Source organism: Sceloporus undulatus, chromosome 6 (assembly GCF_019175285.1).
Source record: "Sceloporus undulatus isolate JIND9_A2432 ecotype Alabama chromosome 6, SceUnd_v1.1, whole genome shotgun sequence".
NCBI classification, from domain to species: Eukaryota; Metazoa; Chordata; class Lepidosauria; order Squamata; family Phrynosomatidae; genus Sceloporus; species Sceloporus undulatus.
The window spans coordinates 75,024,304-75,049,339 of NC_056527.1; the positions used below are offsets into that span (position 1 = coordinate 75,024,304).

The following is a 25,036-nucleotide window of genomic DNA, read 5'->3' on the forward strand; positions in this document are numbered from 1 at the left end:
GGCAACGGGGCGTCGTCGTCGTCGTCGTCGTCGGGCGGGCGCGCTCTTGAGGTGCGACGGTTAACACCTCCTCCTCTCTCTTCCTGTCAGGAGCGTCCTTTGAGAGCCGGCCGGCCAGCCAGGTTGCGGCGGCGGAGGCAGCGGCGGCGGGGCTCCCTCCGAGCTGGCGGCGCCGCCCTCCCCTCCACCGCCAGGGGGACCTGGTTGGCGGGAAAGTGGCGGCGGAGGAGGAAGCAGCAGCAGCAGCAGCAGCAGCAGCAGCCGCCTTCGGGGCCTGTCCGCGGAAGAAGAAGAAGAAGAGGCGGCGGCAGCAGCAGCAGCAAGGGTCTGCAGGAGAGACGGATGCCCTCCTCGGCCTCTCCTTGGTGCTTCTCAGCCCCTCCTTCGGATCCCAGCCGGGGATGGAGACTTGAACTCAGATCTCTCTGCGTCGACTCTGCGCAAGAGCTTCAGGTACCTCTTTGGAAGCTACATCCACACTGGGGAAATAACCCGGTTTGGAACCGCTTTAACTCTTTGTCTGGCTCTTGGCTATGGAATTCTGGGAGTTGGAGTTTGTAAAGCGCTGACCTCCCTCTCTTCTCTTCTCCATCCAGCCTTTATTTAGTCTGAGCACAAAACAGTGACGTCTGCTGGGATTTTGTCAGTCCTTTAGCCTAGTTGCCCTTTGCTTCCTCCTTTAGAGCCTTTGCTGCTGCATGCCCCTAAGTTTTACCCTCAGCTTAAGCCATCATTGGGGCCCCAAAACCTGCCATCAACTTATACATGAAGTGGACTTATAGTCGAGTATATACAGTACTTTAAATGTATTTGTATGGTTTGAGTGCTAACAGAAGGAAGCCCAGCAAAGGAAAAGCCCCAGCTCCAGAAGGAGAGGGCTTCCCATGTTGTCTGAGGATATGGACAATCTGATGACTTCTCTCTCGACTACAGTATTGTGGCTTATTTGAGCTAAAGGGAACAGTTTGAATCAAGAAGTCCAGGTGCTAAATGCAATGTTGCACAAGGAGTAGTTTCCACTGCACTTGATGTAACCCTGAAACAGTTTCGGTGCCTCAAAATGCGTATGGCATGCATAATGGGATCCATCCGTTCAGTGCTGGACACTCTCCTTTGGGGCAAGGCGCTTGAGAAACGGTGTCAACTTCACATATCCTAGAGTACACTCGATGTCTAGACAATCCCAGTCTGTCCTGACTCATTTGTGGGCCTCAATCAGCTTCGGTTGTCCTGATGAACGAGAGAGACAGAGGACAGTTTTTTACTCTTACTAAGGCCTGTTACAGACTGCCAAAATAAAGCTGCTTGGGGTCTCTTTGGAGGTATGCTTAAATGATGCTTGGGTCCTAAGAGTCCAGAGGTCGCGCCAAAGCCACACTCCATCCTAAGCACTGGAGCCAGCTTGGTGCAGCTTCTGGATTCTTAGGACGCATGGCATCATTTAAATAGCATACCTCCAAAGAGATCAAGCAGCCTATTTGGCAGTCTGTAACAGGCCTCTGCCACTTAGCAGCTTTTGACCCCCTTCCTAGATCAGCTCTAGGGGTTTTGGCAGTTGGGGGCCTTTTAATGTTGGCTTCACTCATGCCTACAAGGCCAGTCCCAGGGAATGGCATTGAGAACTCTGTGCTAGCCCCCAGCAATCTTGTTGTGGGGTGTTGCTATTTGATATGATACGAAGCTGCTGGGTTACCACAGAATTTGAAGAAGGTGCTTTTAGCTCTTTCCCCCCCTTTATTGGTGCCTTAAACAGTGCCAATAAGCTGAAGCTGTATCCTGACAAAATGGATTAGCGGTTGCTACATCTGGAAATTGGGAGCGTTATCGGCTCTGGTTGAGATTGCATCTCCCCAAAGTAACAAATGTACAGCTTAAAGGTGCTCCTGGATGGGATACTGCCATGTGAACTCCAGGCAGCATCTACAACCAGCTCTTAAGTTAGCTTATCTAGGTGATCTGGTTATTGTGATCCTAGTGTACATCCTCAAAAATTGGTGAATTGAATGTGGTCTATCATGGGCGCCCGTAAGTCTGATTTGAAAGGTGAAGGTCGGTGAAAAATGCAGCAGTTACGTTAATTCCTACATTGTCTTGTCACAATCTGTGCCAAAGCTGCGCAACAGTCCTTAGGACTGGAGCATGGCTCCTCCAAAGTGACCCAAAGCAGCTTTTTTTTCGGGCCCTTGTATCTCATTATTAGTCTGCTACTGGACCTTTGTTAAAGGTGTTGGTAGCAGTACATGAAGACTTACCGTCCCTAAAAGTTACTTTCTCAAAGAAGGTTTCCTAGGCTATTGTAGTTTCCAAAGCCATTCTGTGGCTTCCAGAATCCCATAAGGCAGTAACACAGAGATAGGCCTTATTTTGAGGGGGCGTCTATCTTATGTGTGCTAGTTGTGTATTTGTGTTTGTTTGAAAACAGCATTTCACTGGCACTACTCAGTTGTGACCTGTTTATAACTCTTATACATTGTTTTATATTTATGGGACTCTTTAATGGTGGTTTTTTTTTTTACTAATCCTTTGAATTTAGCAAAGGAGAAGAAGCATCAAAATATCTTATATAAACTATGGCCGTTACAGACTGCCAAATAAAGCTGGCTTCGGGTCCTTTGGAGTAGGCATTTAAATGATGCATGGGTCCTAAGAGCGGAGGTTGCGCCAAAGCCACTCCATTCCTAAGCACTGGAGCTTTGGTGCAACTTCCGATTCTTAGGATGCATGCATCATTTAATAGCATACCCCAAAGAGACCCGAAGCAGCTTATTTTGGCAGTCTGTAACAGGCCTATGTGTTATGGTTAATGGGAAGCTCCTGGGGGTGGAATCAACTGTGATTAAACCAGGGTATCTGACTCTTCATAAGATGTTGTAGGAATCTTTACTGAAGAGTGAGATATCTCAAAAACAAGCCAGAGGCATCATGTTCGGGGGGGGATGGACAATGTGGAATTAGTTTGATTTTCCATTTCCTTGGAATGTAGGTAGGAAGAAAAGACAGTATGGTTGTCTTATAAGGACCGAGACTGGATTTAGCAATACCTGCCTTAAAGGACCCAACATCTTAGTAAAGAATATGGGTCATTTTAGAAGGGGAGAAGAAACAAATAGCTATTTGCACAAGAACCTTTTGATGAAATACGTTGCAGTCAGGCAAGACAAGGCAAAACAAAAAACTCACTCACTGTGGCATGAAGCAGATGGGCCAAAACACTGGTTCGGGCCATGTTGGGGGCATGGCGTTAGATGATGCACACTCCAAATGTGGCTGGAAGCCATGCCAACACCACACCATCATAGGAGAACTGGACCAAGAAGGAGCGAATATATTTCTGGCAGCCCATGACAATTGGGACTGGGCACAGGTGGTCACCATGGTCCCAGCATGAATGGTGCCAGAGTGGCATGAGGCCACTCCATTTGGGCCATGTTGTTAACTGCACCTATAGCTGTATCTACCATTGCATAGATAGGACATTCAGATCTTAGGAACCAGAGCAAGTACAAAGTACCATACTCTGTGAATTAAGCAGAGTACAGTGGCTAACCACAAAATAACGTACCGTCTCTTTCAGCTGTGAAGTGTGTTACACAGCAGAAGTATGGGTTGAAGGGATGGAATGAGCCCTTAATATAAATGACTTTGGTGGGTCACCTTCGGATTAACCAGTGCATGAACTGAAGGCAGCACAACCAAATATTAAGGAAAATGAACCATACGTTAACCCCATTGAAGGAAAGACAAAACAGGAAAGTAGGCTTCATGAATTGAAAAATATGGTCCATTTCAGAGGTGTCAACACCCCAAAGTAAGCCAGTAGTTAAATTGTCCCTCATGCCTCTTAATTGTACAACTACGACCTCCATATCTGAGATCAGCAACTGCAGTTTCACTTACCTACATCTGGAACAAAACACTCTAGGCATCTGAAGGTCCTCCAGCATGACTCTGTGGTCAGTTTCCATTAGAAATATTGGGTTTGCCAAATCTGTTATTTCACTATCCGTGGTAAGCCTGGGAAGTATCCCCTGTGGATATGGGGGTCATACTGTAGCTCTCTTAGTAAGATGCATGACATCTGCCAAATTTATAGGACATTGTTGCAGTTAACTTCAATTCCTCTGAATTTTAACTACTAATCCTCATATGTTTATTATATCCTGTTCAAACGAAAGTTATTGAACAGCAAAGGAATCCAATACTGTACTTCTTTAAGGCCTCTATAAGCACTTGTGTGCAGGCTGAATAATTGGTCCTGAATAACTGTTTAGCTGGCCATTCCTTCTCTCTTCTGTGTATCTCCATTTCCCATTTTGGATGGAGATCATTATGCAGGGTCATTTTTGAGAATGAGATGCGATGGCTACTCTATTTATATTATTAGTAGTAGTAGAGTAGTAGTAGTATCCTGTTCTTTCCCCAGAACTGGGACCCACAGTGGCTCATAATATTAAAAAAAGGATGCAATTAAAACATAGAGTGGTAATTAAATGGAATTAAATTATTTACAATATAATAGATGCCTGGTTAAAACTGTTTATAAACACTTTGGCCGTACAGACTGCCAAAATAAAGCTTCTTCGGGACTCTTTGGAGGTATGCTATTTAAATGATTCATGCATCCTATGAATCCGGAAGCTGCCACCAAAGCTCCCAGTGATTTAGGAAGGTGAGTGTGCTTGGGCGCGACTCGGACTCTTAGGACCCATGCATCATTTAAATAGCATACCTCCAAGAGACCCGAAGCAGCATTATTTTGGCCGTCTGTAACAGGCCTTAACACAGTGGTTCCCAACCTTTCTAACGCCACGACCCTTTACAGTTTTCATGTTGTGGCGACCCCCAAACATACAATATTTTCATTGCTACATGCAAATATGGTGTTTCGGATGGTCTTAGGGACCCGTTCGACCCCAAAGGGGTCCCGACCCACAGGTTGGGAACCACTGCTTTAACCCAATACAATACCCCAAGCTGGTCCTTTAAAAACATTATGTTTTAAAAGCTGGTTTGTCCATTTTCAGCTGTTTTCTTGCTAGATCTTCTGTAAGTTTCTAGGAATGCATGTCTGTAGATGAGAAGCCTGGAGAATTCAAGAAAAAAGCTTGAAAAAATTGGATTATGAATTATTTCATTTTGTGATACTGTATATACCTCAACTGAAAGTTGGGGAGTTACAGTCTTAACAATTTACCCGGAAAACCTGGGTTGACGTATCCATGGGTCAGCACTGGTTGCCACAGGAGTTGGAGTTAATACCTTATCAGATGAGGGTGGAACGGGGGGTCTTCCGCACTGGGTGGTTCGAATTCACGTTATTTCGCACAATACCATCATACCAGCATTCGAATGGCCCAATCTGCACTCACAGTGAATGCGCGAGCTGCCGAACTGAATGCGTACTGGCTCCTCTTTTTGGAGCATGTTTGGCCAGTGCGCTGATAAGGGGATTGGCAATATCCTGGATTGGGGCTCTGTTCGATCGCAGTGCGAATGGGTCTGGGTGACTACCCAGTCCTGAATTCCATCCAAGCAAGACCCCCAGATTCCAATTTTACTTCCGGGGGGTCTTTCTCTTGCCGGTTTACAGGGAAGCGGGGGGGGCGGTTCCAGCGGCCTCCCCTCCTCCTCCCGGCTTGAGAGGCACCCTGGCTGCATCCCAGGCAAGAGAGGAGGCGCGGGGCCGCTGGAATCGTGGTTCCAGCAGCCTCCTCTCCTCCTCCTCCCCGGCTTGAGAGGCATCGATCCCTGGTGCATCCCAGCAGGGAAGAGGCGCGGGGCCGCTGGAATCGCGTTCCAGCAGCCCTCCTCCTCCTCCCCCGGCTTGGGAGCCAGCCTAGGCTGCCTCTCAAGCCGGGAGGAGGAGGAGAGGCCATTGGAACGGCGGCGACGCCGCGATTCTAGCGCCCCCCCGCGCCTGTTCCCTGCCTGGGATGCACCCAGCTGGCTCACAAGCGGGGAGGAGGAGGAGGAGGCTGCTGGAACCGTGATTCCCGTTGCCCCCCGCGCCTCCCTGCCCTGGAAGGCAAGGCATTTCTCCCCTCTCGGAGGGAGGGGGAGGAGGAAAGAAGCCCTGGGCAGAAGGGACAAGGAAGCATCTTCTTAGGACCTCTTTCCTGCATCCCCTCCCCAAAGCCCTCTGTCGCTGGGCATTCTTCTTCCCTGCAGGAGGAAAAAATCAGGTCATGAACGGAGCTCATGTCAGGCAACCCCCCCCCTTTTCAAATTCAAACAATTTTTTTTTGAGCGCACATGCGCATGGTTTATATTCCAGAATGTATGTTTCATTTTTAAACCATTTTTTTTAGCGCACATGCGCATGGTTTATATTCCAAGGCAGATGGAGCCAGGCTTGCACTTGTGCGAGCCGCTGGAAACCCCTGTGCCTGGCTTCTTTAAAAAGGGGAGGAACACTTCCCCCGATGCCCTGCAAACGCACCATGACGATAGCTGATTGGCAGCAGCCAATCTACAGAATGCATTCGATTTCTGTCAAATGCATTCGATTTCAATTGTAGTGGGGCACTTGCTAACGGAGCGATCAGGGGAGGGGCATCCGGATCATCCCAGTTCCCCCATGTCTTTTACCCCAGTATGAATGGGGCCTAATCAAAGCACCCCATTTACTTAGATGGCCATCCAGCCTCTTGACAGCCGCTGGAACTGCTCCCCCCCCCCAGAAACATACTCACACACTCACACACACACACACGTAGAACCGGGCATTGCTAATTTGTTGCAAGGGAAGGTCATGGTAACATTAAAACCAGCAGAAGGATGTAGAAAAACAGTTGGGCACGTTGTATCGCGATTGTTAATGTGCATGAGCTGCTCTCCAGCGTGTTTACCGGCGGTCATGGACGGGACCCTCCCCTTTCACCCCGGAAGCGTTTAAGGTCGCAACCCATGCAGGGCACCACTGAGCATGTGCGTGGCGGCCGATACGAATCGGCCAATCCTCATGTTGAGCACCGGTGTGACAAAACATTCTGCACTAATGCACTTCGCGCGAAGTGCAGATTGGCCAATTTGAATCATGCCAATGCGGAGGGACTCCCATGTATGACAGTACTTTGCGAAATAACTTGAATTCGAATCGCCCAGTGCAGAAGACCCCCAGTCCACAACTCATCTTAGATAAGGCTAATGCCAGGAGATTAAGACAAGGCAACAGTTTCAGAGACTGATAGTGATACCTGAACCATCATAATCAGCTATGGAAGTGGCTGAAAAGACATATTAATTGTTTTATAATACCTTTGTTTACTTAATGTTTTTCTTTTTCCCCCCCCCAATCTGAACCACCTTATCCAAATGCTTGAGCTAGTCATGGTAGCCATTTTGTCTGCATGTGTTATTTCCCTTACTTGCAACCAGATGTTAATCTTCTTCAGAAAAGAAGGCCTTTCTTATGGTACCAAAGCCTTCACTTGTACGTATGTGATCAGTATTTCAATAAATCCTGCGATAAGCCTATGATCAATCTTGTGTTTATTACAGTTATGTAAAATAGAATTATAACTTCTGCAAAATGAGTTCCAAAAAGAAAATGAGAACTTCTTGCATAGCATTGTTCAAACTGAAAGTTATTGAACATACAAAGGGATCCAATAATTGTTTAGCTGTAAGAGAATTTGGTCTCAGCGAAGCATTTGAAACTGAGGGGAAAGGCTGAACTACAGTACAAGGAATGCTGAAGTCAAAGAAATTGCTGCATTGCAAACCTGTGTCTTTTGATGCAATGGAAAAGGATCTAAATGACTAGATAATAAAATGGAAACAAAATGGCTACATTTGGATAAGTGCATTTGGGTAAGCGTGATTCAGATGGCAAAAGAGGAAGAAATCATCGACCAAAGATATGGCACAGTTTAAAGCATTGGCTGGTTGATATATGCAGTTTGTGAACTGCTACAAATTGTGTCTTCATCAATGAACAAAGATGTCACAGAAGCTGTGTAAAGGGTTGGATAAAAAGGTCATTTCATTCTATAAATTTATCATAAAGCAGAGACAAAAAGAAGGACTTCAGTGTGGTTAACATTGATGATATGGAAGAAACCCCAATGACTTTTGATATGCCTTGTAATTGAACTGTAGCAAGTGTTGGTGAGAAGACCATACTTCTGTAAGTGACCTGTCATGAAGGACCCATTTCATAGTCATCCTGACTTGTCTGGTAGATGTGTCCAGTGATAATATTCAAAAGGAAAACCATGTGAAAGAACTTAAAAATTGTAGCATGTGTATCTGTTCATGTTCATCCTAAAGGCTGGATGGATTAGAAGAGAACGTAATTGTGCCTGTGTGATGTGTAGGGTAAGTGAAAAGGCATAGGGCTAAGAACATACCTGTTACTATTGGTGTGTGATATATTCCATGTACAGTACATGTAACAAAGGATATAAAGGACAAAGCAAAGAAAATGCTGACTACTTTAGCATGTGATTCAGGTTTCCTAACTTTGATGCTGCATTGATTGGTTAGTTGTCATACCAAGCCTTTCAAGGAGTGACTGCAATATGTGGCAACAATGGATGTATTCTGGTCAGGCAAAGTTATCAAAAGGAGGGAACCTGAGGAAACAAGACTTTGATTTGGTAAAGGACGCTTGGGATTCAGTTCCACAAAGTCATTCCTGAAATGCAGCAGTAGCTATCAGTGCCACAGAAGATGATGTAATCTACAAAGACAAAGATGAATCAACATTGGATAATGAGTCAATAGATTGCAATAGCACAGGCAGTGTTTATATCAATGATGTAACTGAAGAACAGTTCCACCGTTTATTCGGATAGTCTACTGATGAGGAGTTGGGCTTTGAAGGTTTTGAATAAGACGTTTGTGTATGTTTGTCAGCTTTTCCAGGATCTGGGCTAAAATCAGGCAAAATTATGAAATAAATGTAAAGGCTGGAATCACAGCTAATGTAGTCACCCTTTCCTTTGCTTCATCTTTTACATCCTTTGTTACATGCGCAAGGAACATCCCACACCAACAGTGATGGGCTTTCCCTTAATCCCACACCTAGTTATAATAAAATATTTGGAGAGAGTGTGCTTATGTTGCTACTTTGTTCTTCCCCCACATGATTTCTAAACACATACTTAAAAAGGTCTTTCAACTGTAGCGTATTGAATTGATATTTTGTCCAGGAATGTAGTCTGGGTTAAGCACATCCCATGTGCCACATTTTTATGAGAGCCATACATGTGCTCTGTACAGGCTTTTATCTGTGTGTAAGTGGGCAGGGATATGGGTTCATATGCAGGTCCTGCTGTTGAATGTCCTGCTGAATCTCATATCCTTGCACATTGAGCAGAATTGCTTGATAAGACTGTAGTTTTCAATCATGACAGCTCTGTAATGGGATGGACCAAACATTCAACTGAAACAAGATCTATGTGTTCATTACATGAAAGTCTAAGAAGCTACCAGGTGTGTGATAACATTGAGGGAAGGCTTACATTCACACCTATGTTCCCAACACCAGTACAGATCTACACACTGCACAGGGAGATTGCCTGCCTAAAACCAATCTCTAACTCCTTTGGACAGTAGCTTCTGACCTTTTGCCTCTTACCTTCTTCAGACTCCTGGTAAACTGGTATGTGTTTAGTAATGGCAAGTCAAGAAATAAACTGTTAAGTGAAAGGGTAGAGAAGGTTGCCTAATCCAGAAGATAACCTTTCGGTTTCTAGAGATTTATGAACATGATAAAATTGAAGGAACTGCTGATAAAGAAATGTTGACAAATCAGTAGTTACCTAAAGTTTCATAAAGCAAAGTTAGTGTTGAATGATTGGCTCCCAGTTTTTCCCTCTTCTTAATTTGTTTTTCTGAAAACAGATTCCCCCCAATAGATGCTAGAGGAGAATTAGTTCAGTTTAACCTTAATAATGATAAGACTCCTCTGGTTTTAATTTTATTATTTTGTAAATCTGTACCATATACCATACTTCCAAACTGTAATACAGTGGAGTCTTGTCTTGCGTGGGGATCCGTTCTGCCCCCCATATAAGGGAAATATCTCGTAAACCCGAGCCCCATTCAATAGAAGGAGGCTTGTGTTTGCGGTGGCGTGGTGTGCACGCGCCAGAGGCACACACACCATTCAATGTATTCCAGCATGTCTTCCGTGTAAAGTGGAAGTCGCGTATGGAGCGGGTGCGCTGTACACCCAAGTGTGAATTTATGGCGGGATACAAACCGCCATATAGTACATATTCTATACGTACTAGGGTTAGGAAGGGGCGGTGCTTCCGCACCCCCTAACCCTAGTACGTATAGAATATGTACAAGATGGCGGCGCCCCTTCCACATGGGCGCCGCCATCTTTGCGTACTGGATGCATAGCGTCCAGACGTGTTGCGGCGCCTATGACGTCGCGAATGCGCCAGCGGCGCCTCACAACGTCATAGAGGCGCCGCAAAAAGAAGCTCCGAAATGGAGCTTCTTTTTTGCTCCGCTCGGGAGCCGCGCGGTTTGGCTGCTGTGGCTCTCGCGCAGAGCAAATGGCACCGGCGGGAGACCGCCACAAAGCGGAGGTCTGTATCCCGCCTAAGTTTCTAATGAAACAAAGTGACTTTAGATCTAAAAATAAGTATAACATAGTTTTCAATTTGCCCCACAATTTCTGTTCTCTGCACACAGAAGACAATTGCTGCTCTCCCCCTGCCCTGTGTTATCAGTTCAAAAGATTGAGAATATATATTTATTTATTTGTAGCATGTTAGGGATTGAGGTCCTTTGGGTTTCTGTTACTTTGAAACAAAATGACTATACTAATTTCTTTCCTTAATTTTATGTCACTTTTCAGAGTATAAATCTTAGATTGCTTATTAGTAATATTAAAACATAATAAAACTGTTAATGAATTCAACAGATTGCTTCCCACAAGGCAGATAGTGATGGCTGTCCCTATGGGTGGGAAGAGAGTCAATTTCTGAAACAAGAGGAGGTGCCTGTTCTTACTCTCATCTTGTTCCCCTTCTGGAATCCTTCCCACATGAAAGTTGATGGTAGATGGCCTTCTACTGTCCATTGTTCACCATGCCCTGTGGTTGGCATGGAATGGCTATCTGAGACAGACTCCAAATATTTTTCATCTCCCTCCCTCTCTCCTCCTCTCCAGTTTGTCTTGCAAGACAATTGATAGTAGTTGGCCAGAATGGCTAGATGATAATAGGAAATCGGAAATATACTGGAAGCAGAGCTCCTTCTTTCCATGGCTACAATATTTCCAGTTATCTGTAATTACTGTATGTTTTAGAATTCATGCTAAACCATTTAGAAATCAGAAAAAAATAACAAGGAACCTGCCTTTCCCGTTGTTACTGACTCATTTACTTGCCTCAGAGGAAGGAAGAGATAGTTGTCAGAAGGTAGGGTGGAGTCTATGGTGTCCTTAACAAAAGGTTTTGTGCAATTTCCAATACAGTGCACCCTTTGTTTATGCAAGGGATCCATTCCAGACTCCCCTGCGTAAAACAAATAACGCGTATGCTCGAGCCCCATTTAAATGAATTGAACTCGTGCATGTGGCAGTGCGGCGGCACACGCGCACCACGGGCGCACATCCCATTCATCCCTATGGGACGCACCGCCCCTTCCTCCTCAAGCGGCTTTCAGCGTATGCTGAAAGCTGCTTAAAGCATGCTCGTGTATGATGTGGGCACACTGTACTTCTCTCAGTGGGAGTAGCTTCACAGTTATTTCCTAAGTTCAGCAGTTGCAGAAATATCTGAGAAGCATCTGTTTATGAATATAATTGATAACATAAGAACTACCATTTATACTAGTGTACAAGTCAACCTCATGTATAAGTTGAGGGAAGGTTTTAGGGTCAAAATCATGGATTTTGATATGACCCGTGGATAAGTTGAGGGTAGAAATTAGGGGCAGTAACAAAAGATGTAAAGGAGAAAATAAAAAGAAAACACCTCTTCCTTCCCTCCCTCCTTCTCCCACTCTGGACTTCTCCTGACCACCTAACACCACTTCTCTGGTGCTAGAGGAGATGCTTTTAACATCCTAGATGTTGAGAAGGGAAGAGAAGTGCGGGAAAGTGAGATGCTTTCCTTGGGATTAGAGATCCAGGTAGAGGAGGAAGAGAGAAGTCTTTATTATTTATTCATTTATATAGCGCTGTAGATTTGCAATCCAATGGAGGAGAGACTTACCTCATTTTTACACACAAAGTACCCTACATCGGTAGCTTTTTTAGGGATCACTGCTGAGGCCGGGAGAGTGGGGTGGTGCTTCTCTCAGCAGCATTACCATATTAACCTCTATATACATCAACCCAGGATTTTAGGGTCAATTTTTTAGCATAAATTTCTCTACTTATAGTCGAGTATATACATTAGACAAATGTGTGTGACCCAACCTCTGGGTTACTTATAATTTTCATTTGATGTTAGAGGGAAAGGGACAATTTGCTGATGGTACCCAAATATTTTGAATGTAACTGTGCTGAATTGGGATAGGAGAGGGGAGCATTTTATCAAGATTGGTCTTGGGTGTTATCTCTGGGTTTTTCTCCCAGAAATCCAAACCTCCCAGTGAGAGCAAGTGAATTAACAGCAGTTGGGGTTTTAGAATAATTTGTATCCCAGAATCCTCAAATTTTGAGAGAGAAGGAGGATTAATGGCAAAAATGGCTTACAGGAACTGGGCTAATTGTGTCTCCCCTAAACACTTCAGCTGCTCTCAACTCTACAACCATTATCCATATAAGACTAGATCTCTCCCCTTTTCCAAATAAGAGTAAACCAGGTACAAGAACTTTATGTTCAACTTTTCCTCACCCCCATTCCAAGCTTGCCGTATTAACGGTAGATTGTTGTAAGCTCCTTTATCTAAGGTGTAGGGTCTCTGTAGACTGAAATATAAGAATGACAGAAATAGGATGTATTTGTGTTCATGATACTGTCTTCCAAACATTTCAGCCAACGTTTCTTTTTAGACCTGTAAGAGTCTGATTTACAGCAGAAGCACTTGACTGTTTCTCATGGAAAGCGAGTAGAAAAGTATCTGTTGTCTAATCACAATTGTGCTATCTTGGCTTTTTCCATTGTTTCATTTTGTTGACTTACTGCTATCCTGGAATGGGAATAGGGGAGAATATAGGAAAAAATTAGGGTTTCTTATGAAAAAAGAAAATGTCTACATGTTTATGTTTGTGGAGAAAATGATTAACCTATACATTTCTGTGGCTGTATTCAAAGTTAAAAGTCGTCTGCCAAAATAGAAAAGATGGAAGATGTTCTTTAAAGTAGTGATTCTCACAGTCTGGTCCTCCATGTGTTTGGTGTTTCAGCTCCCAGAATTCCTGAGTATTTCCCACACTGACTAAGACTTTTGAGAGCTGAAGTCCAAAACCTTCAGAAGATTAGCATTTCATATACTGTATGATCCGATCTACAACAATGAGCTTCCCATTCCATATGTAGCATTTGTTAGTGCAATGGTCTGAGCAAGCTTATGTTACAAAGAGTGTGCCATTTTCAGTACAGTAGCCATCAAGGGCAATGCCTACTGAGATTGTAGAATGCTTTGCATCTCAGGTCATTTGATAATGCAAGAAGCCTCTCTTATATTGGTGCCCAGGAAGTCCTTTCAAACAGAAAAACGCCTTGAAGTGATGCTCAGAAGTTACAGGCAAAGGTCATGACAGACAAATGGTGGTAGTGTGCACAGTCGGCCCTTGATATCCATGGGGGATCCAGTCTGGACCCCCCTGCAGATACCAACATCCACAGATGTTCAAGCCTGCATTGTCCCCAATGGTGGCATGTGCATGCTGCCACACCAGCATTGGGATTATGAAATTTAATGGCGCAGCCACTTGCACACACCACCATTGGGGACAATGCGGGCTTGCTATCTGTGGATGCTTGGATCCGTGGATGGCAAGTCCATGGATGTCGAGGGTCGACTGTATAAACAGACGGGCCAGATAGGATCATTCCTCCTCTTAGGTCTTTTGACACACCTTCTTCATTGGTACATTTCTTATCATATAAATCTGGAAATAATGTTTCATTGAACAGAAAAGGCACATCATCAAAGATTTCCTTAAACAACCTCTTTATGCATTTTCTCTATTCTGGGAGAAAAAGTAAACAATGCAATACTCTGTGTAAAAAGGCAATAACATTGGAAACATTTTTTTTCTTTTTTAACTATCAAACAGCTCTCATAGCATCCATCATTCCCTAAGGGATATAGATCAGAGTATAATTCTCAGTTTGAGATAAGAAACAATGCCTAAAACAGGACAGAGATGCAGATAACTGTGAAGCTGAAAAGCATCAACTGCTTGCTTTTCAGCATTAGAAGGTCCCTTGTTTGCCTAGGCATCTTAATAGCTATGTTTTTAATTGGTAGAATAATTATATCTCTTTTTTGCATTGTAATAGTACAGTGGGGTCTTGGTATCTGCTGAGGTTTGTTTCCAGGACACCCCCCCCCCATGGATATCCAAATCTATAGATGTTTAAGTCCCATGGAAAGTGTTTTAAAATAGTGTCAAGGTTTGTGTTTTGAATTTTTTTTTAAAAAAAACTGTAAGCTATGGATGGTTGAATTCATGTATGTAGAATCCGTGGATACAGAGGGGCATCTGGCTTCATCTTTTTACAGTGCTGTATATATTACTTTAGGATCTCATGTAGATGAAAGACAGTTCATAAGTTTGGAATCAGGTTTACATGTTATACAGTGAACATCTAACTGTTTACGTTAGTGATTCTTTAATACAATGTTGTTTTAAAATACAAGGCAGCCAGTACCGAACAAATCTGGCGAAGTATAAGCAACATACTATAGATTGGTTTTGGAGTAAAATGTATAGACCTGTATTTTTTTACATGGAGAATAATGTGTAAATGAACAGTGGAATTTGATAATAACAGATGACTCTTCCTTCTTTTGAAGGCCATTTCATATGATAATTTTTCTGTATTATCATATGTATAATTAAATGTATAATCTAAAATATGATGCAAATAAGATTTAAAATGTAAAGGTAAAGGTAGTCCCTTGACATGAATGTCTAGTCCTAACCGGCCGTAGGGGGTGGTAATAATCTCTGTTACTAAGCCCAAGAGCCAGCGTTGTCCAAAGACGAATCTGGTGGTCATATGGCCAGTATGACTGCATCAAAAGTTGTTACCTTCCCACCGAAGTGGTATCTGTTTATCTACTTGCATTTGCATGCTTTTCAACTGCTAGGTTGGCAGAAGTTGGAACTAGTGACAGGAGCTCACCCCATTATGCAGCACTCGGGCCTTGAACTGCCAACTTCCGATCGTCAGAATTGTCATCTTAACCACTGAACTGCCGCATCCACAATGAGTAAATAAGATTTACTCATTGTGAAAAAAGTGATGGCTTAACACACTGATATATGGATTGTTTCCCAATTCATGTACTTGTGGCACGATACAAATAATATCAGAAAAACAAGGTCATTATCACAGTTTAGAAAAACACTTTATTTAAAGTGTGCTGTAAGGTTTTCCTCTTTCCTGGCAGTGCAGAGTTTATTTTTCCAAAAGGTTCGGATGTAGAGGAAGTCAAAATAACTTCAGATGATTCAATGGAATATCATTGGTACTGAGAGTTATTTATTTTACATTGCCAGTTTAGGGATCACTTTAAACATAAGATGGTTTAGGAAACTGAAGCATTTATTTCACTGGTTGCTAGGCATACATTTCTGTAGCATGATTTTTACTGTTCTTTCTGTAAAGCCTTGTTTTACTGGAGCTATCTCTTAGTGGCAAAGCTTAAATGAAAGCAGACATTGGAAAGGATTGTTTCCTCCTAGACTCTTGGACCTATAGGATTTATTGAAATCAAGTTAGATATGTTCTACAGACAGTAATCCTTCGTGGTATTTTCCGTTGAAGATGAAAATTATGTCAAGTAGCATTGAGAACCAATTTTTGTGGGGTAAACTCTGTAAGGGTTGCCATAAGTGGGAAACATCTAGAGGGCACACACCAACAAGGGGGCAAAGGGTTATAACCTTCACTTAACCCCATGTCCTGTATTTCCACATGGCTTTCTCGAAAAGAGGAATACTTCTTCCAATAAGATTGAGTCACTAGAATATATCTATTTCAGCTTGCATTGCCTTAGCATCATTTTTTAAATATAGAAACTCAAAAATTTAAGTTGCATTTTAAATTTTAAGCACTAGGTTCATCACATACTCATCCCTTTTTCTCTCTTTCCATAGATAAAGAACAGAAACGTTGAAATGGAATTACATCCATGTCACTGAATCAAATACAAAAAATAGTGTATCCTGGAGTCAACGTGCCATGAGAAAATTTGCATATTGCAAGGTGGTCCTTGCCACCTCACTGGTTTGGGTCCTTTTGGATATGTTTTTGTTACTTTACTTCAGTGAATGCAACAAATGTGATGAGAAAAAAGAACGAGGCCTTCCACCTGGGGATGGTAAGTACATAGTTTTTGGCATGCAGACTTAAACTTCATTTAATTGTGTGGGGAGGTGGGCTGGTTTGACTCTAGACCAAGTCAAGGTGATTTAAAGGTCACTGAATAGATAAGTTGGGGGGGGGTGTTGTGGTGTTGTTGTTTGCAGGATTGCTGAAATCCAGGTGCCTATCCACCACTCTGTTCTTGTATGTGGGGAAGAAGTCACAATGGGAAGAAAACAGTTTCCTCCCTTCCTTCCAGTAGCACTGGCTGTGTGACAGGCATTCTGAAGCTAAAGTGCTTTACCAGAGCTTGCCTTGACATATCAGGCTACAGCAACATTTATTTTTTTGTGTTTATTTATTTCCACTCTGTCCACAAGGATCATAATATTATACAAAGAGTCTAGTAATCTCAAATCCCAATTTCCAGGAGAACTGTAATTATCACCTACAGTCAGTATTGGTTGCCCAGTAGGGACAATTTCTCTTCAACACAAGTTCACCATGCTGTATTAGACAAAGGAACCACTCTAGGGGAAAATTGAAAATCTGTAACCTTGCCCCTGCCCCAAATTGTGTTATGAAAATTGGCAGCTTGCACTTAATTTTAATTGCTACCGTTCCCTCTGGAAGCTCAAACAATTCAGTCAGGCCTCCAAGTAATGTCATAATGTATTCTAGATAGGACTCTTTAACAATCATTAAACCAGCTGGCATGCAACTTTTTGATTACATATACAAGTGCAGTGAAGACTTGCTGTTCCTAATGTCCAGCATTCTCTTTATGTGAAACAAGTTGACTTTCACCTAAGCATGTGGATTTTCTACAAAATATTGAATTTGATTTTTTTTTCAATGCCCCACATAGGTCATGATCTAATTTAGCACGTTTGCTCGGATTACATTTACTAAGCATAACTATTTAATTTCCCAGCAGCCCAAAAGTATTTGAACTGAAACGGGAAAAATTAAGCAAACTTACTAGAATAATAGAATTCTAGAATTGGAAGGGACCCAAGGGCCATTGACCATAGTATCCTTCCGAGTCACCTCTCTGGGATGGGGCTTCAAGTACTGGTCTGTAGTGGCTCCATTCTTTCTTGGAAGGGCTCACTTAGAGAGTGGTTATAGGAGATTGTGTTTGACTCCTTGGGCACTGTCCTGTGGTGTTCCTGAGGGTTCAGTCTTGTCTTTAATTCTCTTTAGCATCTACATGAAATCACTGGAAGTGGTTGTCTGGATTTTTGGAGTCAGGTGTCAGTAGTATGCTGATGATACCCAGCTCTCTCATTCCTTTCTACTTAATTCCATGGAAGCTGTTCCTGTGCTGAACTAGTGTCTGGCAGTAATGGTATGGATGAGACTAAACAAATTGAAGCTTAATCCAGACAAAAGAAAGGTGCTCTTGGTCAGCTGAAAGATAGATCCAGGAATAGGGAAGTGTCCTTTGTTAGATGAGGTTTACACTCCCCCAGAAAACTCACGTTTGTAGTTTGAGAAGTCGGATCTGGCCTCTTTGAATTACTGTAATGTGCTGTACTTGGGGGTGCCTTTGAAACGTGCTCAGAAACTTCAGTTTGCCCAAAGATCTGCAGCCAGGTTGTTAACTAGAACTGGCTACAGGGAGCACACAACTTCCTTACTGCAAAAGCTCCATTAGCTGTTGGTTCTTCTCTGGGCTTTTTTCAAAGTGCTAGTTTTGACCTATATGGCTTGGATTATTTGAAGGACAATATCTCCATTTATAAGCTCACTGGAGCATTAAGAAGAGGCATAGTGGTTTGAGTATTAGATTACAACTCTGGAAACCAGGTTTCAGCTCTGAGCTCAGCCATGGAATTTGCTTGGTGACCTTGGGCAAGTCAGTCATTTGAATTTCTGAATTTGGACTGTTTAATGACTTATTCCTCTGGTTTATCCCTTAGAATGAGAGCTGATAATGATTTGGCTATGGTGACCACTTCCACCTCAGGTGTAGTGAGTGTGAAGTGAAGCTCCCCAGGTGGGATAGCCATTCCCATTGCCTTCTTTGTTTGGGAGAAGGACAAAATGTCAATAGTTGTGTCCATTGCAAAGCTTTTACACTGCAAGCACATAAAAAGCGGGAGTTCAGGCTGAAAGTGCTATTTTATGTGTAGGCCTTAAAATCGCTGATGCCACTGATGGCTACCATTTCTGTACCCCTGAAGTCAGTCTCGGAGAGTAGGTTTGCCCAGCATTCAGTTAAAGCAAAGCCGGAGACTGAATGGTGTCCAGAGTCCAAGAGATGAGGACAACAGCAAAGAAGTACATCATGCCTGTGAATTACAGAGGCACTCTTAGGTTGTGATACGGATGGCAACAACCTTCATATCGTCAGAGATGTTTTTTTACTCCTCCCGTTCCAGCGTTACAAATAAATCCTTCCCATTCTTTGTCATCATCTGGAAAGAGGCAGCCTTTCTCCTCAAAATTCCTTTCCTCTTATAAGAAAAAGGGTGGTGAACAAGGAAAGAAGCATTTTTGACTCCTCTGTACAGGATTTCCTCAACTCCCTTGCAATCTTCGGCGACAGACTGACATAAATTGACAAGATTTGGGCCACCATTATCACCAATTTCTGGGTGCTCAATATCCTCTCCAGGTGATATGCCATCGAATTTGAGGAAGATCCTCCTACTGGGACTTTACAGATTTTGCCCCCTTCTGATATGTTTTCTCTTAGCCAAGGGCACCAGCAGGCCTATTCTGGTCTCTGTTGTTTGGCATGGTTTTTTCTCCTGATACTTTATTGTATTGAAAAAGGATGGAGGACTTTGACCAATACTGGACCTCCACTGTTTGAATTCATACCTCTCCCACAGGCCGAGTGGCCCCTTTCTCTCTTTCCCTGCTGCTGACAGGTGTCCTTGGGGCATGAAGCCCCAAGGACACCCCTTTCCAGGCTGTGGGGAAGCGGCTTTTTGCCGCTTCCCCGAGGCCTGGAAAAGCAGCGGATTGGGGCCTCTGAGGTTGCAGCTGTGGCCGCTGAGGCCCCGACCCATCGGGGAAAGGGGCAGGTGCAGGCCGCCCCAAAGGAGCGGTCTGTATCCTGCCTGAGTGCAGGATTCAAACCCTGGTCTCCAGAGTTGTAGTCCCAACACTCAGATCACAGCAGCATGGTGGCTCTACAGTAGTAAGAATTAATTATAAAAATAGAAATGGTTATGTATTAATGTCCATTCAGAAGAACAAAAAGAAGTCAAAATGATATCCAGACTAGCCTTATTAATTTTAAATATTTATGAATTTGGTTAACAAAAATATTATTCAATGAATGTATAGGAATTAGCTCAAGTAAATATTTTTGTTAGGACAAATTGGATTTGTCCCCCCTGAACAAATCTTGCCAAGAAAATCCTATGATAAAGTGGTCTTGGGGTTGCCATAAGTGAGAAACTTGAGGGCACACAACAACTACTACAAATGATAATGTTAGGACAAATTGGATTATGGTACAATGAAAAATACACAAAACTATTCAAACTAATATTTTTTTTATTTTGTTTGTGTATCCAGATTTTTTTTTTTAAAAAAAGTGGTTCTGACAACAACAACAACAACAAAAATTGGAGAGGGTTATTGCTAGCAGTAATAAGATTTACAAATATGAAACAATCCATAAGATTGGCTTGCCAGTACCAGTTTTATTAAAGTGCTATGAAGCCTTTAGATATAGCCTAGGTTGCTAAAATTATAAAGCAGTATAGTACCCTAATTGGATATGAAGGACAAAGAAGGACTTGAAGATGCTAGTGCTCTTGCTTCCTATTTATATTAACTGCGAGCCCCAAGGAATAAAATTACACTACACAACTCTTTTTACTAATGACTTAGATCAAATATGATAAATATATGAAATTGCTAGCATTTCTTGTCTCCACTGTGTCCTAGTTTTGGAGCATTAAGATAAATATGTGCAATATGAGGAAAGTAGGGTTTATAAGCTCTTATAAGCGTCAAAGTGATTTCTATAATACAAATAAAATATAAAACACCTCAGTTAATGCAGTTAGCACAAATAAAGTTCATTTATAACTTATATGTGTAACATAAAGGCACTTGAAATATTGAAAAACTCTTGTATTGAGAATAGGAAAATGAGAAGCTTAGTCTCTGCCATTTATAAAGCTTTTACTGGCAAGGAATATAGTATGGGAACTAACATGAACAGAGGAGTCATCGACAAGAGCTTTATCTGTAAGTTTTTTTCACCTTTATCTAAAGACATAGGTTCCAAGATCTGAAATTCTCTTTGCAGAGAAGTTAGTTAACTGGCACCCTCCTTGTCTTCTTTCCTCAGGCAAGCTAAGACCCTTTTATTTCAGCAGGCCTTTGAGAATTTTTTAAAGGGAGAACAGCCCTGCAAACATAATGTGCTGGACCTTTATTTGTTACTGTTATTTTTGATGGTTTGTTTTTAACTGGTTTTATATTTTTGGTAGTTTTATTGCTTTTTCATATTTGTATGGTTGAACTTCTGTGTTTTAATTACTGTAACCCTCCTTGAACTCTACACTGGGAGAAAAGTAGGATGCAAATAAATTCGTTGTTTATAGTTTTCTGTGGGTTTTTTGGGCTACGTGGCCATGTTCTAGAAAAGTTTATTCTTGACATTTTGCCAGCATCTGTGGCTGGCATCTTCAGAGAATGCTGGTCTAGAAGAGAGCTGGAGACACACACACACACACTGTGACCCTGAGTCTGGAGGAATTCCATGTTAATTAGTGACGATTATCTGCTGGGAAAGCCCCTAACTGAGTAGTTTCTCATTTGCATTTGCTGAGTCCTCATTTTGCTATTCTTCAGGACTGGTAACCAAACTTTGGCCCTATATAGACAGGCCAAAATAAAGCTGCTTCAGGTCACTTTGGAGGTATGGTGTTTCAATGATGCATACCTCCTAAGAGTCCGGAAGCTGCACTCCAGTCCTTAGGACTGGAAAAAACAACAGAAAACGATGGATGCCAGTCATGAAAGCCTTCAACTTCACAAATTGTTGTTTATTGTTAACTGCCCTCCAGTAAACCTGCCATGTGGTCTTCCCTCTTTCTACTATCCCCAATCTTTCCTAGCATTATTGTCTTTTCTAATGAGTCATGCCTTCTCATGATAAGGCCAAAGCATGACAGCCTCAGTTTTGTCTTCTTGGATTCTAATACCCATTTGTTCATCTTTTTGGCTGTCCATGGTATCCTCAACAGTCTTTTCCAGCATCACATCTGAAATGAGCAGATGTAAATAAGTATAACAACAACAATATTTAAGTAGAAAATGTTTCACACTGGGGAAGCACAACATAGGCCTTCTTTTGTGGTCTCCCACAGTGTAGCCTCTACTATTGGGATACAGAGGAGGGCCTCTCCAGCAGATCTTTACCAGGTTTATATATCAAGATCCCAAACCATTTAGAGCTTTGAATGTCACCAGTAACTTGAATTCAGCTCAGAAATGTATTGGCAGTTAGGGTATCTCCTTTAAGACTAGTGTTGTATGACTTGTGTAGTGTTCTGGTCAATAATCCAGCAGATACAAATTTGCACTAGTTGTAGCTTTTGTGTCATCTTCGGGGGGGGGGCTCCCCTATAGACAGTGTTGCAGTGGCCAAATCAGGTAGCTTCCAGCATGTGTACTATTGTGTATAGGTGGTCCCTATCTATGAAAGACTGAAGCTGACACCACTCTAAATCACTTAGTCTGCCTGCTTATCCAGCATCAGGAATGGCTCTTGGGAGTACTTGATGCTCTGATGGGTTTGTATTATGAAGTTTTATTCAGAAGGGTTTTGCCATTTCCTCCTCTGAGGCTGAGAGGGTGTGACTAGCCCAAGGTCACCCAGTGGGTTTCCATAACTGAATGAGGATTTAGACTGGTTTCCCAGAGTCCTAATCCAGTGTTCAAACCATTACACCATACTGGCTCTGGGCCTCTATTATATTTCATTTTAGGTGTATGCTACAGTTTATTTAGTTTTATTTCCTTTGACATTCACTGTTATTTTCTTCTGTTACCTTTACTTACTTGCTTGTCATAATAGAAACCTTGTTTCAGAATAGCCTGTAAACAAAGACTGAATGAATTAGATAAGTGTGTCATGTCTACCAAATACTTTTTTAGCTATTCAGTGCTATAAGTCTAACAACTCCTGTATTTCTCCTTCTTGTATGTCTTTACACTCAGTGTTTTTAAGGGTTACATTATACCATATGCCTCCTCCAGTATCAGAGGCAGTATGTTTTTTCACGTTGGTTGCTGTGGAATACAAATGGAAAGTGCAATTTGAGCTATGTCCTCATGGTGTGGGCTGCACTTAGGCAACAAATTGGCCACTGTATGAAGAGAAAATTAGTCTGAATAGGACTTTTGTATGGCTCATCTCATGTTCTTAATTATGATAAATAGATTTTTAGTTCCATATTGTTATAATAATACAAATATTTATATTAGTTCCAGAACTGGTACAAAAACCTCATGAAGGTCCAGGAGAGATGGGGAAACCAGTTGTGATTCCTAAAGAGGACCAAGAAAAAATGAAGGAAATGTTTAAAATAAACCAGTTTAATTTAATGGCGAGTGAAATGATAGCACTTAACAGATCTTTACCTGATGTCAGATTGGAAGGGTAAGTGCATTTACTGTTGCTTTAAAGGCAGATGCTCTTAAAATTAATATTGTTTTCAGTTACCTTGTTTTCTGATTTTGTTAGTATATATCATGGTATCTGTGTTGTTCTATGCAAATAAGGCATCAGTAGCAAATCTATACATTTCCAATGTCTCAGCACCTTATAATTACATATACTGTACCAAAAAAGAAAAAGAAACTAAATCCAGATTGTTTCCCATGCAGCTGTTTGTGATGCTAGGATTTCCTTGCATTCTAAAACCAGTTCATGGGTTGGAGGCTGCAGTGAAAGGGAATTACCCCCTCACAGTTTTGCTGGATTCTGCTGCTCTGCTAGCAGTAATCCACTGCTGGACCCTCCCTTTTGGCTATGATAAATGTTGAGAAAAACTGTATGGTGCCAACTCATTATCCCTCAGAAGATAGTATTAATACATGAGATTCTTCCCTGTGTTTTCAAGAAAAACATAATTTGCACTAAAGCAAGTGTGGTATCCATGAGGATCAGTGTGCCCACAAATGCTTCTCTTGGTTCTGCCAGGCTGCTTGTTGTTGTTGTTGTTGTTATTTATTTTAAATTGGGGGCTGGCATGCTGTGAAGTGAAGGACATTTGTCCAGTGACTTATTTAGTTCCAAGAATGTCCTTGGGCTCTAAAATGTAAACAATAGCTCGCTGCAGCCCATTGCTTCATTTTTAAGTATACTCATTTGCCTAGAAAAAATACGGAAGTAAAGTAGGTAGTAGCAATAAGGAATACCTTAAGAGCTTGAGAGGATGGGTGCATTTTACCTATATACCTGTTGTATCTTTTGTCTGATACTGGCATGTGTGTGTTTGGTGTAGTACATAGCCAGGTGGTCCCGCACTTGGCAAAATAACTGAACTGGGAGTGGGAGACACCTCTGCATTCTCCCTGTGAACCCCAAACTAGTTAGAGGGCTAGGAAATCCTCCACAGACAGGTTTCAGGTCATCGAGATACTGGATTTAGTCTTGTGCGTTTAGCCATCAAAATACTGGATTTAGTCTTGTGCGTTTAGCCATTGAAATACTAGATTTAGTCTTGTGCGTTTATTTTGAATGGCGTTTCCTTTCTCCAGGATTTTGTGTGTGAGAAGTATGTTTTGCCCGATTTTTTTTAAATGAGGTGCTGATGGTATATGTCTATACCATGAGTTTTGGGGGTGCATACACTTCTTTCAGTATCCCTTGTTTACTTTCTATGATATCTATAAATATTGGTCTTTGTGGGGCAAAATCTTCTTTAGCATTTGTGGCCCCTTTTACACTGTATTTGGGTTGTTGTCTAGGGTACTTTTCAATGAGCCAATGCAATTTGTAGTTTTTGAAATAGGTGTTGCAGCAGTTCAGTGAGGTTTTAAAGCACCTTGTCTTTGGGTGAGATACTTTTCTTCCTAGCCACATACATTTGACTTATCCTGTAACTAAATGGCAAGGTTGCAGCCCTACAATTGTTCATTAACAGTCCTCTAATACAGAAAGTAGCTTAACTCCTGTTGAAATGGGTTGTAATACTCCCTGGACTATATTTTTTCCAAGCATTCACAACACATTAAGAAGCAGCCCTTGATACATGGAGAAGGGTGCTTTTAATCTGCTTGCTACCCATACTGCCCATTTCACCAGGAGTGAAGCTACTTTCTGTATTAGAAGACTATTAGTGAACAATTGTAGGGCAACAACCTAGTAGTTAGTTGCGAGTGCGCCATTGGCGCCTTGCAGCCTCATTAGCACACTGAAAGAAGAAGCACCATTTTGGGGCTTTTTTTATGGCGCCAAGGAGCCACGCGGTTTGGCCGCTGGGGCTCCTTGGCACAGCAAATGATGGCGCCTATTTTGCCCTTTCTACTGCACAAACGTACCTGAGAGTTCACAGAAAAAACTTCAGTAAGAAATACAAGCAACAACTCACTGT

At 42.3% G+C, this 25,036-nt stretch overlaps 1 protein-coding gene across 1 annotated transcript in view; it reads left to right on the plus strand.

The window, feature by feature from the left end:
- The first annotated feature begins 250 nt into the window (after positions 1–250).
- GALNT1 (polypeptide N-acetylgalactosaminyltransferase 1) overlaps positions 251–25,036 on the plus strand; it is a 54,039-nt gene continuing 29,253 nt past the window's right edge. Inside the window, exons 1-3 of the mRNA XM_042474906.1 lie at positions 251–453; positions 16,250–16,473; positions 22,923–23,097. Coding sequence (XP_042330840.1) covers positions 16,335–16,473; positions 22,923–23,097 — 314 coding nt within the window. The 5' untranslated portion in view covers positions 251–453; positions 16,250–16,334. The remainder of the gene's footprint in view (positions 454–16,249; positions 16,474–22,922; positions 23,098–25,036) is intronic.